A 19,419-nucleotide genomic window follows, 5' to 3' on the forward strand; every position below is an offset into this window, starting at 1 on the left:
CGAGATACGAAGCGGCAAGCGAGACGCCCAGCGAAGCAAAGAGCACAAAGATGCCAGTCAAAAGCGTTGGTGGCTGAAAGACGAAGGGTACAGTGTACCCGAACTTCTGATTCCTGAAGTTTTGTCCTACGAGCTTTTTTTTCGATGGCAGCGCTTTATTTGAAACAGATGGCTGCACGTTAATGTGTCGTAATTATGGGAGGGTTTGATAAAGAGGCACTAGGGAGAGCGACAGCGTACAAATAGGTAGAGCTGCTCGAACGAAATGTTATTAATAGCTTTCGCCGGTGGGCCACTTTGGAATTAATGGAGACAGGTCTTTCACAAACGGAATATTCAACTGGATCAGCTTGGGGTAATTTTTTACTTTTTAGCACTAATTCTATGATTTGCTTGAAATGGTCCCCGTACCCGTCGAATATGGGCGTTCGCTTAGGACAGGGGCGATGCAGTACTGGACAAATAAACAGCGGGGATGGTCCAGGATTTAATAACCTTAGTTTTCGATAGAATGGAAGATACGCTCAAGGACCCGCCACTTTCTGACTGGCAGTCCGAATTTCCCGTGGGCGAGAGCAATGGGATAGCTTCGCGGGAACTACACAGATGCAGAATTGGACGGGACCGTGCAAGCGCTACTAGCTGGGGCCACGAAGAAGGCAACCAGCGATATCGCATAGTACCCCCAGATGCACGTGACTGCAGCACGCAAGGTATCCCTTGCGCCGTGACCCGTCGCCTCGCTCGCCACAAGAAGAGGGAGCAAGTCTCCGCGACTGGGTTATTGGGCGGCAACAGGTTGGGTATCCTGTCAGCTGTAGATAAATTCTTGAGAGGGCACAACAAGTGGCACAATTGGTGGTCTTCAAGCATCAGACGTGGTGCGACAGGCGTTTCTGATCCGGCCAGCATCGCCACTAAGCACAAGTAAAAGGAAACGTAAGAGTACAGGTGGTAGAATTCTGACGCTTAAGCTTCTCGGAGAAGAGAAAGTATCCAGCAAGTGTGACAAGAAAAATAAGCGAGCTCCGAGACGAGCGAGCAGAGAAACTGCGGTATTACCCGCGATCGAGATCCAGTACGCGATGACCGCGCTACATGCTGTTGAGCCTGCGATTGAGACGCACCTGTGATTGAGAAGCACCCGGTGATAAAGGCATGGGTGTAAGGTTTGATACCGCAACAATTGATAAACTCCCGTGGGTGCTGAGTATGACTTGAGACAGGTTCGCTAATCCATAGCCCTAATAAACTTTTTGTCTGTCAGTTTATAAACAGAGCATAGTAAAAGCCAGCATTAAACGACTACTAATCTGACAGCACCGCCAAATCGATAATCTTCGCACATAACGGCATAGATATAGCACAGCTGCATCAGTCGATATTTAAAAAAATAAAAATAAAAGTAACCTAGTGTTTCCTCTTTGGAATGCCACAAGTACCACCTCAATCCGAGCATTGCAATTGAATTTATGTATCTTTTTATGCGTTACCTCTCTGAGGCTACTTTGCTGACAATTTACCTTACTGAAAATACTGGTATATGTAGATGTACACAACTTCGAGAAGTAAAATAAAGTATATCAGAGGCTACGATAGACTCCTGCTTTAACGAGCTGCACCTTAGTGTCGACAATTAACGTCTGGGACCTCGACACAAGCCTATACGATAGCCCTTTGAGTAGCCGGTACGCTCTCTTCATAATCTTCTACCTAAGTGCCGCTCACAGAGGAGGTCAGCGCTTTTATCTCGGGATCATCGACTTCAAGCTCGATACTTGACGGCGTGAGTGATGGCGCTGTACGCTCTTCTGTGGCGCCTCGCTCGGGTGGCGTGGCGGCAGCTCCTGAGACAGCAGCGGCATCACTGGCTGCGCTTCTGGCGGAGCTTGCCTGTGGGGCGGGAGGGGGTTCCAGTATAAATCGTAGCATCCAATCAGTAAGTCGTAGAATAGACCGAAACGCCACCACGTCAGTGCATTATCGCGATAGTCACCTTTGGCGTGACCAGTGACCACCCATCGCACGAACGGCAGTAAAGCAAACACTCCACAGTCTATTAAATCCGGTTGAGCGGAGCTGCTCAGCATTATCACATCATTACCATGGAGTGTAGTAGCCTCAAGGATGTGCGCGAGGCTCGCGAGCACCTTGTTCATCGCCACATGATGCATAGCGTCGTAGTAGCGTATCTTCTTGTCTTCGTGTCGCACGATAATGGAGCACCAGTGTGTGTCCGGGAGATTAACTGGGACCATGCTAGTCTCGATCGAGCTGTCTTCGACCCATCGTCGCAAACGATTAATCACTCTAGTGTCCATCGCTGGAGTAGACTTCGATAGGCCCCTACCCTTGTTCGGACTAGCGGTTTGTACTCCGGCAAAATGACAGCTTGGTATGTCCGCGGACAGTCGCTCACATACAACTGATGAAGGTGTCGTTCGGCCTGCACGATGGGGTGGCACGATACAGTCGTCAGTTGCATTTTTTTAAATCTCGTATACGTGCATGGGAACGTACTATCAGCCAAATTGCCGATCCCTTTGACCTCGTCCTACCACCACCATTTTATCACTATCTCCACGATCCATTTGCGCAGATCGAAACCCTTCTTCACAGCCTCGATTATATGTTCAGTACGTCGACCGGTCTTACTTTGCTTACGGGAGAGCTGACCGACACCGACTATCTGCACCAATTTAACTACGAAAGACTTTGCAGAAGCTGCAGCCGAACCGGAAGGTGTTCCATGAGGTGGGCACATGACCACAGGGATGGTCGCCTTATTTTCAAGAGGTAGCTATGCGAGACACGACTCAAGAAGCTTGCGGGGCAACAGGCAGGACGAGACCAGGATCAGTAAAGGTTTGTTCATCTTTTTAAGTTTAGCCTTATTGTTCTCTCACGAAGAGGCCTTTACCACAAGACCAGCGGCAGGATCCTGGACGATATTAAGCGCAGGTTGCTCTTGATCTTGAGCATCCAACAAACCCTTCGGATCGCGCTGACCAGAGCCCTCCTTAACCTTTTCGTTGGCTTCGTATCACACTCTGTCCGTGCGCTCTTTCACGACAGCTTGTTGTTTTCATTCTTGGGGCGACCGGGTGGATTGACCTTGGCCGCGATCTTGATATAAAGCGGCGACTTATTTCCTACAGGCTCCGCATTACGCCTCTGTGGCGATGAGCTGCACAAAGCGGTGTCAATCTCCGGGGACAATGCTGCAGCGGCTCTTGAAGGTGCTGTAGACACACGTGTCTACTTGGATCTCTGAACGTTAAGGGCTACCGGCATTGACCCGGACTTGTGCCTCGATGGTGCGTCAAATCTCGCCGTTGCGTACTGGAACATCCCGAATTCCAGAGTCATTCGAGCTCTTTGTCATCCGTAGCTGCAGCCATTTTGCTCGACACCAGATGGGTTGCTCGGACGGCCAGCCTGTATCGGTCGGCATGCGTTCTTTATTACGTCCTGACAAGTGACGCCTCCTCGTGGAACGGCGAGTACTTGAACTGGTGAACGTGTTGAATACTCTCTTTCCTATTTAAGCACCTGTGTCGAACATGGGTTAGTTCTGAATTAACTGTGAATTAAAGTGTTTCACACAGATCCAATAGCAGCTATACACTTCGTTAACACGTGTCCACGGAATTACGGGGCCTTAGCTTCTGTTTGTTTTCGGTATGCAATGGCGTGCCGGCACGGAAGTCGCATCGACATTGCAAATTCACAATCGCACCGCCAGCCAGCAGAGTCTAGACGATGGATTCGTCTGCTTCTATTCACTTGTACCACGTTTCATCAGGATATTTGGTATACGTGTACGTATCGGCCCTTAACATTTGTCTTGGTGCTGCGGCGTCAGCTCGTGTGCTGTGAAATGGTTTGCGATTTGCAACACAGCAGCCATCTCCTCGTTGTAATCGGCATGGACATAGCAGACCACCTTTAGGGTTTCATGTTTGTACTGTTTCGCCACTCGACGGTCGTACCTCACCAGAACTTTAGCACCATGGGCTTGCGTCATGTTGCCGCTGACGATATCCTTCAGCTTGCCGCTGACGATATCCTTCAGCTTACCGAAGAAGTTCTCCAGTCGGTTGTTTGTATGATTCTTGAAGTGTGACAGCGACTGTCGGTGGTGTAGCACCCTCATTTGCTGCGAAGCATCCCTGTTCTTCTCAAAGGACGTGAAGAAGTCATCCAGACCAACCTTTAGACAAATGTTGTGCAGTGAAGTGTGATGTTTCGTCTAATTCTCCGGGCTCTGGGCGTACACCATGATGTGAATGGCTGCGTCGACCAGCTACGAGCGGTTTGAGGAAAAATTTCCATTACGAAGAGATGCACCGCTCTTTCCTTGGCGCAGTCGACATCTCCTGCGCGTACGGCGCGATGTCGCGAAGGAGCGGCACGCATGAGGGAAGGTTGAGCGCAGAGCGTGTCGTGTATGCTGTCGCTCTTTCCTTTTGTTCTGATGTACATATGCGTACGTAATTTTTTTGTTACTTCGGTACTGTAAAACACTTTTGGAATTCTGGATCAATCCTGTGAAATTGATCATGACGAATCCTGGGCAGGTTATATTAAAAAGAAAGTATATATTGCAATCTTTTAGACAACAGCTAGCACTTTAATCAAAAATCCATCGGGAAACCCGATTTTACACGCTTTAAATATATTCGTGGGCTCCAAGGACGAGATTATGAACGCCTTTATGGGCGGCGTGGACGTGCACGGTTAGCTCTTGCTTCGACAGTACCATCTTCAACGCAACCTCGATTTCGCAAATACTACAAGTCGTTGGTGCTTGGCTTGGTCGACATGACCATTGTAAATGGCTTCATTGTGCACAAGGCTTATAGCAAGAACAAAGGGTCGAAACCGAGTTTGCATGGAAACTCGCTCAGCGAACCCTGGGATTTCCATGGGCAGGCAGCTGTGAAAGGGGCAGTAAATTGAATGGTATCACAGCGAGGCCACGGTGTCGGCCTTCAATGCGATCCTGTTAAGGATAGGTTCAATGCCCTCAAATTAATCAAGTGGTATCACAGGGAGGCTACGGTGCTTGTCTTGAACACGATCCTGTTAAGGATAAGTCCAATGCCCCCTCGCAGACAAGAAAAATTCAATTAATTTACCCACTGTAATCAAAAGGAGAGCGCTAATGGATCTTCTTAGTCTTAGCCCCTAATTGGAAGTTCCAGATTTTAGAAAAATCAAAGCCTTTAAATTTGAATACACATCATTTAAAAGATGAGAGTGGGCATTTATGAGACATAGTACATGTAGTTAGCTATAAAAACGCTACCAGCGCTATTTAACTTAATTGTGCGTTAGTGTGAAAATCTCTGTTTAGATATAAAAACTTGTTTAATATGACTTCTTTGTAGCAGATCGCAATAAAACTGAAGCTACGCACCCTCTACCATCTCACTCTCAGGTCCCACCACACACTCGGGGAATTTCTGCAAGTGCACGATGTCAAGTCATACCTTTGACGTTGCAGCAAGGTTGATGCAGGTGTATGCTAGTTTTTCCACTTTGCCCCTCGTCCAATCACATGTAATTTTTCGGTAAATATCATGGCATACCATAATTTCTTCGGAGGTGTGTCAGAATTGCGCGGGAAATTTCACCACAACCCCCGCTCAGTGCCCACTCGAATAAGCGCGTGTCGCCATGCCCAAAATCAGCGAGCGGGTAGGTGTTTAAACTGCTGTCCCTCGCAATCCTTGAGGAGGAGCTCGATGAAGATACGGGTGGGTATTCTTCGTTTGATAACTGTTTCGAGTGATTCTTGTCGAATCAACCGTGGAGGTGCTATACGAGGTACTAGTGCAAGTTCTGTCGCGGCGCTACATGAAACCTAGAGCGAATCGGGTGAGGAGCCGAGCGTTTGCGATATAATATTTTTAAGCCTCCACGACGATGAGTTTCCGAGTCGTACACGTACCACAAGAGAGGCATTTGATATTATTTGTGACCTAATTAGAGGCCATCGCATGTTTACCAACGATAGCAACATCTCACAAGCCCCGATATGGATTCCGCTTGCAGTGACGCTTGATCGGCTGGGAGCAAAATCGAATGGTGCATCTTTGAGCCGCACAACGAAAACATGGGGAGTTGGTGCCGGCACACTCGACCTATCCACGGCTGGAGTGATGATCGCGTTGTCCGACCTATCGGTCGAGTACATTAAGTGACCAGATGAGGGCGAGCGAAATAGCATTTCGAGGCTAATGAAGCGCGAGGGATTCGCGGGCTGTTTGGGATTCATTGACGGCACAACATTCCCGCTTGCAAAACAAACTGGAGTTGACGGCCAATGTTTTTTGTTTCTACCGAAACACCACTACAGCGTGAATGAACAACTCGTTAGTGATGACCGCCGGCGCATTATCTCATTCTGTAGTGGATGGCCTGGTTCCTACGCAGACAGCACTCTTTACCATGAGATGACACCGTCGAAGAGCGGTTACAAGCTGTACTTCTTCAATCCTGGCCAATCTTTGCTTGCTGATTCAGCGTAGCCCGCGGACAGAACACACTATACACTTGTACCAGCTTACAAACAAAATGAAGCCGGTATTGATAACGAGGCATCTAACACTTGTATGGGCTCTCCCCAAGGAGAGCTCCGTTTTCTCCTACTGTAATATTTCAAAATGAAATTTTGATACAATTTTGTTGTGTTGTTATGTCCCGTGACGGTTAATTAGCTGTAAGCCACTAAGCTTTTTGAGGCTTGTTCGTCAATTTCTACAATGTGGCCCACACCACCAATCTGCAAGTACCGTAGCCATACATGCTAAGAGCACTAATACACATTTGAACAGCATTTGAGCAGTACCTGAAATTGATCACTGAGCAGCTGCTTCGAACAGAGACAACGTACGTAGCCGTACTAGTCCTCCACCGTAGTCTTCGACACGTCCGCTATCTCCGCCGCGTGTGCGTGCGATGCACGCATGCACCATGCATACAATAGCCGAGCAGCTTGGGCTAGCGACAGTTTCATCCCAGAAAACCAACTATGAGTTAATATACTCAAGCTTACCTCCCTTCCGTCATCGTGGCATTTCTTGCGGCAGCACCGCCAGTGTCTCGTCTTCCCGGAGACTCTTAAACGCATCGGGCGCTGGCAGCATGGACAATACATAGCGCTTTCTAGAAGTCCTGCTGTTTACCACCACGCTACAGCCCCAACCTCGTCGCTTGTCGCCTCAATGATTGAGGGGAAGATGAAGTGCTCCACGTTGTGGAGAGCATAGTGATGGCTGGTTGCGCTAGTCATGATACGGAGGGAGGCTGGCAGAGTCTGGTGCGGTGTGAATACTCTGCAAAGTGAGGGAGTAAGCGTGCTGGCTGAGCGCGTGGCAGGGAGGGAACGGGGGCATTCTTGCGTTTACATACAGATGGCTAGTAAATTGTTTTTACATACATCGTGTAAATGTCGTCGAAAACGGCCTGTTATTTGCCATTTTGAGTCGTGAGCAAATTTTGTGTGACGCACACTGGTCAAATCACAAACTATGAAAAATCATTTTTAAATATTACAATAGGAGAAAACGGAGCTCTCCTTGGGGAGAGCCCTTGTATGGATCATGCATGCGTCGCAAACGAGCACAGCGTTGAGGTTTTGAAAAGCCGTTGGTCGTCGAAGAGAGAGATGCGCGTCCAGATTAAAAGCAAAGAGAATACGAATCGCGTTCTTCGGTGTATTACCGCATGTGTCGTCCTTCACAACTTGCTCATTGGTATTGGGGACAGCTGGACAACATCAGAGGAGGAGGAGGGGTCCGAGGAAAAAGACATCGAATGGAAAGATGATGTCATATTTTCTTTTCGAGGACAGCTGAAAGCTCGTGCTGTCGCACGCGGACGTCAACCCGGAGGGATTCTGTGGCTCCGAGGCGAATTACGTGCAACAGGCAACGTATCTAGAAGCCATTTCAGTACTTATCGTTTTTATTTTGGTGTTATAACTGCACTGACAACAAGTTGAACTTACTACATGTACCCCATAGAAAACTTGTTTGCTAACTGATCGTTCGTCACTGTGTATGAATATCGATGCAGCGATCGGCCTCAATTGACGCTCAGCTAGTAGATGCGCATAGCTATCGTAAATATCCAGCAGATTTTTTATCTCGGATGCCTACTTGCCCTGATTAACCAGCACAAGAAATACTTATGACGCTCCGGCGCCTTTCGAGAAACTGATTCTTGTTCAAGGCGCTCACGGTCCCTCTGCAAGTGGTCTGCACTTTCAGCTCTTTCTTCCGTCCACTTTTGCGTGCTGAAGCTGAGCTGGTCGTATAGAAAGTCCTGCTTTTTAAGCTCACTTCTAGGTGCAATTCAGCAAGAGATCAGCTTTTGTGGTAATTTGACGTTCTTGTTTTCTTCCCACCACCCTTGGAGCCTCGCGTTGCTCGAGCTACTGCTACTTCGTTTTGCCCCAGTAGTCGTCGCTGAAGTGTTACGTCGAGGTTTGCTTTTGGCTGCACCCCTTTGCTTAGTGTTTGTTTTCACGTGTATTTACTAACGTCCCTGCGAGTACTGTCGAAACGAGAGAGCTGTTGTCCTCTGTATCGTCCTCTTCCGAACCCTCGTTGTTAGATGTGCTAAAAACAGCTTCGGCAAGACCTCGCAGATTTGGCCCACCCACACAAAATGAAGCAGCAGGAGCCTGGGGTTTGTACGGAGCTGGGGATTTATCTTCCTACATATGCTCAGCATCTTCATAAGCACTGCTTGCTGAACCATGTCAATATTGTGTTTCCTGGCATCTCGTGCACTCAACGGAAGAAACACCGTTTAGTCGTGAAATAATGTGGATTGGTCCTGTGCACTGCTGCCTGGGCTTGACGAAGCGCGACATGGCAAACGGTATAGCGTCGATTGAGCAGAAATTGGAGGCGAGATGCCACAAGTTCATGCGCATGAAGGCGCTTCGACGAGATTTTCAACATTAAACCTGCAGGCTCGGTGGAGCTCGGTACCCCTTCCCCCCTCAGTAATCGTTCTGATACTCGCTGATGACGCAGCGGAGCTGCACAGTAGTAAGCATCTACATATTCCGCCAAGTATCGACGATTTCGATGCTATCACCAGCTTTGGAAATGCTAAAGCTGACGAAGACGATTCTGACGCAAGTACGGACTATGGCGAAGGACTCTTTATGACGGTGAGTCAGAAATACACGCTTATAAGAATGGTAAAGAAGAGCGCGCGCATGCCACGAGGCACACCCAGTGCGATGTATACAGTCACACAGAGCAGCCCGAATATTGTTGATGTAGGTCCGCCATCGACTTTGTATTTGGTCTTGGAAGCTGCCAATGTGTCGTCTTGTCGTACAAGTACGCGGCCATCTTCTTGAACGCTGAGCTCTTCATCTACTTTGGCGGCCCGCCAACCTTCATCTTCTCGTCAGTGCCGTAGATGGCCTTAAAGTTGGCCTTGACTTCAATCCAATCCACCAAAACCCGATAATCTGTAGATAGATGTACCTTAGACGATTCAGCTTGAGCTCTACGCTGTCCTGTCAAACCTACACATCATACGCGTAAGGCAAGGTGCAACGCACCAGCAGCTCAGATAGATGTTTGCCATCGTCGAATCGAGAGGTATGTTGACTTACTGTGCTGATGGTGTTATAACCTTGAAGGTGAAACACTCCACACAGTGAGGGTGTGCTCGATTAGGCTAACTGCGCGTGTATCATCTCGGTTAAGGCGAGAGTAAACTGCTTCGGCGGGCTTCCAAGATGTTTCCTTTTACGAGGAAAGAACACTTGACGCGTTTGACATATTTCATATATCCGCCAATTCGCACCTGTAAAAATGGCCTATCTCTGGAGGTGGGCGATATATAATTACTTTTTTTTTGAGCGGAATAGCTTACTTTTGCTCCTTCTTCCTTCTATTATTTGTAAATCTGCAAAATATTCTGCAATACTTAATGACATACAAATATAAGTATAGACCAAAGTGGATTAATGTATTTATTGCTTTAATTGGTCAAAATGCCATTTCATTGATTAGTTCTGTATTGCAATCAACCCCCCTCTGTGGAGTGTGGTCTGCGTCAGTCCGTCAGTCTGTCCGAGGGTAGGGTTAATAAAACTGACGCTAATGCGGGCGTTCTACTGACTGCCGAGCGCAGCGAAGGCGCCCCCCATTGGCTAAATTGACATTGTTGTTTTGTACCAACTGTATGTGGTTTACACATCGTACTTGAGTGCACCGTTCAAATTTCATTTCGCCCCACTTTCAACTGCGGTTTGCCAGGCCACGCAAATGACGCTGCATGTGTGCGGGTTAGTTTGCATTGGTAGACTTCGTCGACGTGCACACATGTAACATATGTTCGTATCAGCTGGTAATATAATTGGTAGGACCTGGTGACGCACAGTTTGTCTTATATAATCTTTACATTACTTATAGCTGGCAAAATTATATTTTAAGATTTGTATTACGTTTAAATTTATTATACTTAAATATTGTTTTGCATAGTACTATTCTTAATAGCTTTCATATTTTTGTTTGCAATCTTTTGTAGTAGTCGCGCTAATAATGATTAAATCAGTGATAAATTAATTAAAATATAGATTCTTTCTAACGCTCAAGAAACACAATTTTATTACAAATATTAATTGCTACAAATACGACTATAATGGCTCCACACACTTTACCCACACACACCACATCGCCGCCGCGAAAAAAGACGTATTCCTTTGTATCTGCGTGTACGTGCGACACTTAGAGAATGTGCGCACTTTCCAACATGATACGTAGCATACATTCAGGGCTTTGGGGGTGCATGTGATTAAGTTAGCGCAGAGGCACGTGATTATACAAGAACACGAAACACGGAGGAGCACCGAATCACACTATGTACATAATGTGATAGAAGGAACAACTTGAAATACAGAAGGCCACGGACGATAAATGAAGAGGCCACGAAATATCATGCGAAGCACGAGCCACGGAAGACCACACAGGCATGAAATATACGGACCGGCACGACGAGACGACAGCGGGTGAGAGCTGAAATAATGAAACGCCTACATGCCGGAAAAACACGGGCCACGGAAGAGAGCGCACGTTCACAGTCCCGGTAGACCACGTAGCTGTGCGAGTGCACGAAAAGGAGTTCTCTACCACGGGCTACCACGAAACACGGTCGACGGCACGGGAGAGCATAAGCGGGAAATCACTGAACTTTGGAGGACGATACCAGGGCAGCCCGGAGCTCACCGAGCCACGGCACACGATACTACGGTAGCTCACGATAGCTTGGACGACCGACCAACCTCAACACTACGCCATAACACGACCGCATGGACGGTAGATTAACCACAAAGCCATGAGAGAACACGCAGCCACGGAGCACATAACCAGTGTAGAGCCTGAGCTTATCGAGCGCCGGAGAACAATACCACATTAGAACACGATTGCACGGATGGCGGATTAGCCACAAAACATACGGGGGTGGACGCTGGGGGTGACCACGATTGCACAGCGTGGAGCACGATATCAATGTAAAACACGATAACACGGGCAAGCAGATGCGCTATGCGAGCACAATACCATAGACAGCAGAACCACACCGCAATTACACGATAGCGTGTTAAAGCGGTGGATGAAACCTCACCAGGAGAGCACGATACACGGGCGACGGAACAACACGACTGTGTGGAGACACCGAACCACGGAATAGCATCTTCGGCTAGAGTACCGGCGATGGGAGGCCAAAGGCCGTGAAAAAACTATGTACCACGAAATCGGTTTAACCCACGTAAACGTTTGAGAACGTCAATGGCGTAGGATATGATTTTAAATGGTACGGCAAGACAACAGCAAAACAAGAAAGGTGTAAACTATAGCGGGTTAAGTAGACCCCATAAAGAAGCTTTAATAACTGTTGGAGCCTAAATGACGTAAAGTCATCCTGGAATCATCGCTAAGCTATTACGTAAGAAACACTGCCGTCAACAACAACAACAGCACGGCGTCTTGCGACACAATACCCAAATGTTTTAATCATAACTGGCACGTAATCGAGTGTCTAATAGCTCTGAGCTCTCCAATCTTCCAACATCGTCTTACGACCGTCTGCGGTCTCCATCGCTCCATGAAAGTTTGAGATCCGTTGCATCCACCATCTCCATATCCTGGATCCAGGTCACTCGGTGTAGGATCCTCAATCCCTTGGATCTGGACTTGGCAAAGTGGGATCTGAGGCTTATAGCGGTGGATCTTGTCTTCTCGTTTGCCATTGATACCAGATTCACTTCCAGATGACCTCTACCGTCTTTCCTTCATAGGGTCCTCACTCAATCCACCCGCACGTTGTGTATCCCATATCTCCTAGGTATAATCGGGTGAGGTGGATCCCCGAGTCTCCACTTGGTGAATCCTGCCTTCCGGTACGTTATCCATGCCAGATCTATCGTCGATTCATATAGGATGCCGCTTTACCTTAACCCAATTCACTTCAAACAGAGCGGATCCATGCCGGGCCATTCAGACCCCCCCCCTAGCCGCCGAATGTTGTCACTAATCTGGGATAATGACTCCTTGTCAGATCCAGTCTCTTATTTCTGAGAAAGCCCTTCACCATACTCGCTACATTTCTCAAAACGTGTTGTCAACGCCGACAACAATTACATGTCCGTCCAGCTATTATCAGCACTCGAAGTAAACGGTCTCTATGGACGCGGTACAGTAAGCTTCGTGAAATCGGCTGCCAGGTCGTAGCTCGTCGAGACACTCAGTCGCTCTTACGTGGCGTCAATCACTTAGTGAGATACTCATCGGTTTCCGCATGTCGCGTTACTTCCACCGCCGGTCTTGCCCTCGACCAAGTGACAGTGTCCGGTGGCCACAGAAGTCGCCGCTCTACACACGCACCTACACTAACTTACACACGCACTGCAGCAGCTTCTGAGTTCCTTGGTCTGCCAACTAGTGGTGTTCCTCGGAGATCTATGCCAAGCCGCTCGATCGTTGTCCCAGGGGCTTTTACACCAGGGGCTAACTCCACTACCCTATTCTTTTGGGGAAACTTTACGACGTTCCGGGCTGCTGATACAGACGACCCTACGGGGCTGCCTATACCCGTCTCTCTGTCACACTTCGATTCCCACCCTACTTATTCCGTCTCGTGACTCACTAACAACTGACTTGTTATTGCTTATCTCCTTCAGGCACCAATATCGGCACCTTCTTTTTCTGCGTCTGCGCGAGCACTTGCCTGCTGCGCCGCAAATCTGGAACTGCCAGTCGCTCGCCTTGATCTTCATGCATGCGACACTTCGCCACCCCTTCATCCAGCAACAGCGACTTCTACCGAAAAGACCGCAGTGCATGAACTTGTTCTGGGTACACCACCCAAAAGATCGTCCACCGGTTGCTCGTACAGGGCTGCTCACTTCCTGGGAGATCCCTCTCAGCTGCCTCACTTCGTCGCCCTCCTTCTGTTCGCTGATACTCTCTGCTCTCTTGCTCGCTGTCCGTTGTCTCGCTCGTTCTCCTTCGTCATCGTGTTCGTGGGTGATGTGAAGAGACACCCTAGAGGATTTCAATCCTCTTTCTCTCTCCCCCTGCCACGAATCGGCCTCATTTCGTCTTGTTGCTCTTCACTCGTCACCCGACACTGTTTCTCATTCCCGCTGTCCACTGGCCGCGCCACTCCATGCATTTCTCTGTGAGACAACGCGGTCATCCTCACCGCCGTCGCCTTCTCGGCTTTCATCATCGTCGTCATTCTGACCGTCTTCCGCACCAGCGCGCATTCGTCCTTCGCGCCACAACTGCTCGTAGTCCGAGCGGTTGATCCAAAGCTTCCGTGGGATGCCTGGGTCAGGTCGACCACCCACCCGTTCAACTTCGAACTCCAGTATGTGGCGACCGGTTCGTGTTCGGTAGCGTCGGCGTCGACACTCCTGTACCAATGCGTCTCGTGGTCAACGCGTGAGGCGTGCCCATCGCGACACCAGGCTGTCGACCCCGCGACGACCCTGTCCGGCGAACACGTAGATCCGTTCTTCATCCTCTTCATCAGACGGTCCTCATTGCTGGCTGTTATCGGCGCTCGCTTTGACGTGGACGCCGACGGCTTCACTCGCGGCGCGTGTGTCGTCTCCATCAGCGTTACTTTCTCGATCGCCGGTGGCTGTAGTCGTCGCTTGTCCAAGTGCGTCACCTCGCTCGCCACTCGAACTTGGCTCGTTGCCGTAGGGCGCCCGACGTGCTCTGGCTCGTGTACGACTTGCAACGCCGTCGCCACTCGCGTCTGCTGCGCTGGGGCCTCCGAATCGCACTCGCTTGCGTCGGGGTTGACGCTCTAGCTGCTCCACTCCACCTCCGTTGTCGTCATCTGTCCCGTCTTCGCTGTCTCGTGGCGTCGGCACTGCCCGCCGCTTCCCTGGTGCTCGTCGAGGTCTTGCATCGTCTTCGGCACGCGAGCCAGCTTCGTGTCGTGTCTCCGTCGCCTCGGATTCCGTTGTGCCACTTCTCGCGGGCGTCAAGGCTGGACCGAGCTCTCCCGTAACTAACGACCCGCTCACTGGACCGCCGAGTTCTCCTCCTGCTATTTCGGGCGTTTCTCCGTCGTCATCCGGGTCGATATCCACTGCTGCAATGGCCTCTTCTCGTAGGTCACTCGCAATATCCGCCGCCATGTCGTCCAGCAGATGTGTAGGGTAGTAGTAGCTAAGCAAGAGCGAGCAGTGTGTGACAATCTCCTTGCCCGACTCCAGCATCTTAATCAGGAAGCTGTCGTATCCCGCGGCTCCTACGATCTGTGCGGGCCCTCGCCAACGGTGGCCGAACTTCGTGATGCCAGGCCCTCGTGCAGGACGGTAAACCCAGACTAATTGATTCGGCCGGAATTCACGTCCCGTGCGCACCTTCCGTTGATTGTAGTACATTGCCTGTCGCGCCTGCTCTTTCTCCAGCGCCATCGCCGCCAGTTCTCTCGCCTTCTTTAAGTCTGCTATTAAGACCTCGTGGTACTCCTGCAGTGTACCATGTGGGTACACCAACCGACTCCGTCGCGGTAGTTCCGCCGGTGTGCGTAACTTCCGGCCCATCGTCAGCTCGTTGGGCTGATACCCATGCGTAGCGTGCCTTGCCGAGTTGTAGGCGTACAGGGCGCTCGGCAAGAAGTCGTCCCAGTCGTCTTGCTCCTCGCCTACGTACAAGCTCACAATGTCCTTCCACGTGCGGTGGAAACGCTCGACGATACCCAGTAGGTTCGGTCTGTAGGGCACTGGCGTTGACTGCTTCGCCTGCAGCGGCTGTAACAACTCTGCCGTAGCCTGACTGCTGAACCCCATCGCCCCGTCCATCATTATCTCATGCATAGGTCCAAAGACCAGAACCACTCGCTCCATAAGAGATCTCGCAATCGCCTTCCCCGTATGCTCACTTACCGCCTCTGCCACTGCGTATTTGGTGGTGTACGCTACCGCTACTATTACGTACCGCTTGCCGTTTGGCGTCACGGGTAACGGCCCTGCCACGTCAATTGCCCAACGGTTTCCAACATCTCCGGTAAGGACACCTCGTAATGGAGGCACAACCGCCTTAGGGTGTGCCTTTCGCGATCCGCAGTCTTGGCAAGCAGAGACCCAGCTCCTCACAGTCTTGGCCATGTGAGGCCACCAATACAACCGTCGCAGCCGTTTGTTCGTCTGTGGGACCCTCCGATGTCCAGTCCAGATACTGTCGTGGGCCTCCTTGAGCGCCAAGGTCCAATACACGGCAGGAAGTAGTACACGCTCCACTCCCGGCGCAATCTCCACTCGTACCATTCCATCGTCATCCACAAACACACGTCGTCCACGATAATCTCCACGCTCCAGTAATCCCTGCACCATATTCGACGTGCTCTGCTCCCGCTTAATATCTCCATCTGTAAACTGTACTACTCCTAGCTCTGCACTATCTACACGCCATCTGCTGCAACACCGCAAAACACCACCGCCAAACGCTCCAATTCCAGCTCCACTTCTCCCGATACTTCATCTCTTGCCATTACTCGCTTCACTTGCGCTCTCACAATGGCGGGTTCATCTTCGTTGTCGACCTCCGGCTGCAACCCCACTTTGTCAGTCACTGGACCTCGGGACAACACGTCGGCCACGTGGCTTTCGCGCCCCGGTCGATACAAGATATCGAAATCATACTCCTGTAGCGTAAGTGCCCATCGATGAAGTCTTCCGGCCGGCTCTTAAGCAGTCATCAGCCATTTTAACGCGATGTGGTCTGTCACAATCGTGAACTTGCGCCCGTACAAGTGTGGTCGAAACAATCTCACAGCCCAGACCACGGCCAAACACTCGAGCTCGGAAATACTGTAGTTAGAGACAGTGGGGCTGTTGACTTTCGAGGCGTAGGCGACCGGTTGGTCTCCACGTCCCTGGTCTTGCGACAGCACCGCTCCCAGTCCGGTCTTCGACGCATCTGTCGTCAACTTGAACGGCAACGTGTATTCCGGATAAACCAGCACAGGTCTCGTACTCAGCCACGCTTTCGCCCATGTAAATGCTTCCTCTTGCGTTTCGCCTCAGGCCTATTCACTCGTTTTACGTAGTAGGCTAGTTAACGGCGCCATTCGAGTCCCGAATTCAAGTACAGATCGCCGGTAATATCCAGCCAACGCTACAAATCTGCGTACTTGAGCCTCGTCTTCTGGCCTCGGAAAGTCCACGATAGCTTTGATTAATCGGTTGGTCGGTTGTATTCCTTCGGTCGTAAGGTCGTGCCGCAGGTACTCCCTATGCGTCGCCGCAAGCGAGTACTTCGACGCCTTCAGACTCAGTCCAGACTTCGAAAGTCGCTCCAACACTACTGCCAATTCTACTACGTGCTGCGCTACCGTTCCTTTAGTAAGGATAATCACATCATCCAGATACACCAAACAACAAATCCACGTCAATAGACGTAATGCACAGTCCATAAGACTCTCAAATGTACTCGGGGCGTTGCATAGCCCAAACGGCATCCTCTTGAACTGTAAAAGTCCTCGCCGCGTCGTAAACGCCGTCTTCGCTCGGTCCTCAGGCGCCATCGCCAGCTGCCAGTAGCCAGCATGCAAGATGAGGCTGGTAAACCTTCGTGACCCATGCAAGGCCTCCAACGTTTCATCCACTCGCGGCAGCGGGTAGACATCCTTCACTGTAACGGCGTTTAACGCCCGATAGTCAATACAAAAGCGAACGCTACCGTCCTTCTTCTTCACGATAACTACTGGGAACCACCAAGCACCTTCTACTGGCTCGATTACGTCCTGCTCCAGCATCGTATCCACTTCCTTATCAATCAACTTGTACTCTGCTACCGCGTGCCTGCGTCTCCCCAACATAATTGGTGCCACGCTACCCGCGTTGACGTGGTGCTGTACAGACGTCTTTGCCAACGGCGGGCATCCCTCCTTCTTCTCTACAATGTGTCGGTATTGTCGTAATAGTGCCACTACTAAGTCCCGGTCTGTGGGCTCCATGTCGCCGACCTTCAAGCTCGCCTCGTCGTCCAACGGCGGAGCGTCCTTCGTCTTAAGCGTAGCTACCCACTTAGCCACTCGATTGCGCTCCAACTCGCCGTTCAGTGTCATCGTCGCTTCTGCTGGAGCCCAGGTACCCAGCGCTTCTCTGGCCGGCAGCTTCTCCCTCTTGCCTTCCAAGTTGAGCACCGCAATCCGTACCATACCATCACGCACAGTGTCAGCTGTCGGAGCGATCCTCATGTGCCGTTTAGAGCTCGGCTTCGGAACAAACACGCCAGTCGTCCCGTCTTCCGCGTCTACCGCCACTCGCAACGCACTCTGAGTATTTGTAGTCAGTCTGACGGTCTTCGCCAGTCGCACCATGGCGCTGCATACGGTGCCCTCCTGCGGCTGCGACGACACACCATGACACGTGAACGGTACGATCACCTTCTGTTCGCCCTCGTCACAGTATTTGAGCTCTCTTGTCGCGAAGTTCATCTTCACTTGTTTCTCCTCCATCCAATCCTCGCCCACCAGAAATTCGTCACCTTGTCCATCCACGACCAGTGCGTCCACTGTGATCCTCTGCTGGTACTGTGTCGTACCGACAAATCGCCACACTCCCAACACTCGTGTTCGTCCGCCCCCGAAGTCTTCAACCACGTCCACTGGTGCGTCGCGTGTGATACACTTGCCGTACCTCCGCAGTTCAACTCCAGCAACACTAAACTTGGCACAGCTATCCAGTCGTACCTCCTGCGTGTGCGACCGAGTGAGCGCCAGCAAGGCTGTCGGCAAGCAGCTTATATTTCCTGATCCGGCAGCACGCAATTGCGCCACTCGCAGTTGCCGGCCGTCTGCTCCTGCGACCAGCTCCACATCTTCGTAGTTTCCCTTCTTCTGGTACACGTAGGACTTCGCTGGCTTCTGCTTCTTCTCGAGTAACTTCGCCCGACGCGTTACACCGTTGTTTCGTCGCTGGTGTCTTCGGTTCTGCAGCCGTTTTCGTCGCCTTGCCCGTTCGAACGCCTTCACTTCATGTATGACCCTCTTGCGCGCGGCCCGCATCTCCACTAGTGTTCCTTCCTCTGGCAGCTCCTTTGGACACATCTCCGCGTAGCGCTGCACACACGCCAACCATTCGGCATCGGCGATCTCCTTCTCGGTCTCGCGGGTCTTGACTGTCTTCCCCGTCGTCTCTGTTCGTCCGTTCTTCTTCTTGACCCCGCGTCCCTCTGTCTTCTTCACCGTAGCCACGGCGACGCGTAGTGCCCGCACATGTTCTTCCCTCCGTACAGCTCGCTCAGCTTCTGGCAGGACGTCGAGTGCTTGCCGTACTGCAAGGCGCAGCACCTTCGCTCGTTCATCTCGGCGCTCTCTCAGCTCGCTCGTCAGGATATTCTGGAGTGCCGCCAGGTCCGCTTCTCTCCGTCGCTGCCGTCTCCGCGCGGCCACAGTCTTTCCACCACTCATCGTCAACGTCACTTGGGACGCATTTGCCGTTGCCCGCTTCTTTTTCAACGGCTCTTCTGTCGTCTCTTCCGCGCACGTGCCTGCAGCGTCACTCGACCCGGGCGAGCTCATCGCCTCCGCACGTTTCCTTACACCCGTCGCCGGCACATTCACCGTCGATGCTTCGCATTCCTTCTCAGGCACGGCGATAGGCTCGTCGCTCTGCTCCTCTTCTTCCTCTCCTTCACTCTTCCCCTTGGTTATTGTGCCTCCGATGTCTACGTCGGCGCTCTTCCCCTGGGTCCGAGTGCTCGATTCCTCAGTCGCCACCCGTGTCATCGCTATTTGATCACGAAGCCACACGGGTCCTCCTTCTTCTACTTTGGGGTTGGTGGCATCTTCCGACAACGAAACCCCCGCCTTGGCTGCCGCCACTAGTTTCCCAGCGCCGTCGGTGGCGTT

The 19,419-nt window shown here is 51.0% G+C and overlaps 2 protein-coding genes across 2 annotated transcripts; one reads left to right on the forward strand and one right to left on the reverse strand.

Moving 5' to 3' along the window:
* Positions 1-511: 511 nt before the first annotated feature.
* Positions 512-1,157, forward strand: PITG_04429 (uncharacterized protein; the record flags this gene model as incomplete). The annotated part of the gene is made up of 1 exon (XM_002906002.1): positions 512-1,157. The coding sequence occupies one exon, from the start codon at positions 512-514 to the stop codon at positions 929-931; it is 420 nt and encodes a 139-aa protein (XP_002906048.1).
* A 5,709-nt stretch (positions 1,158-6,866) lies between these two features.
* On the reverse strand, positions 6,867-7,077 carry PITG_04430 (uncharacterized protein; the record flags this gene model as incomplete). The annotated part of the gene is made up of 2 exons (XM_002906003.1): positions 6,867-7,008; positions 7,064-7,077. 2 exons carry the CDS (start codon positions 7,075-7,077, stop codon positions 6,867-6,869), a joined length of 156 nt encoding a protein of 51 aa, XP_002906049.1.
* Positions 7,078-19,419: the final 12,342 nt, after the last annotated feature.

This window comes from Phytophthora infestans, genomic scaffold (assembly GCF_000142945.1).
Source record: "Phytophthora infestans T30-4 supercont1.5 genomic scaffold, whole genome shotgun sequence".
NCBI lineage: Eukaryota > Oomycota > Peronosporomycetes > Peronosporales > Peronosporaceae > Phytophthora > Phytophthora infestans.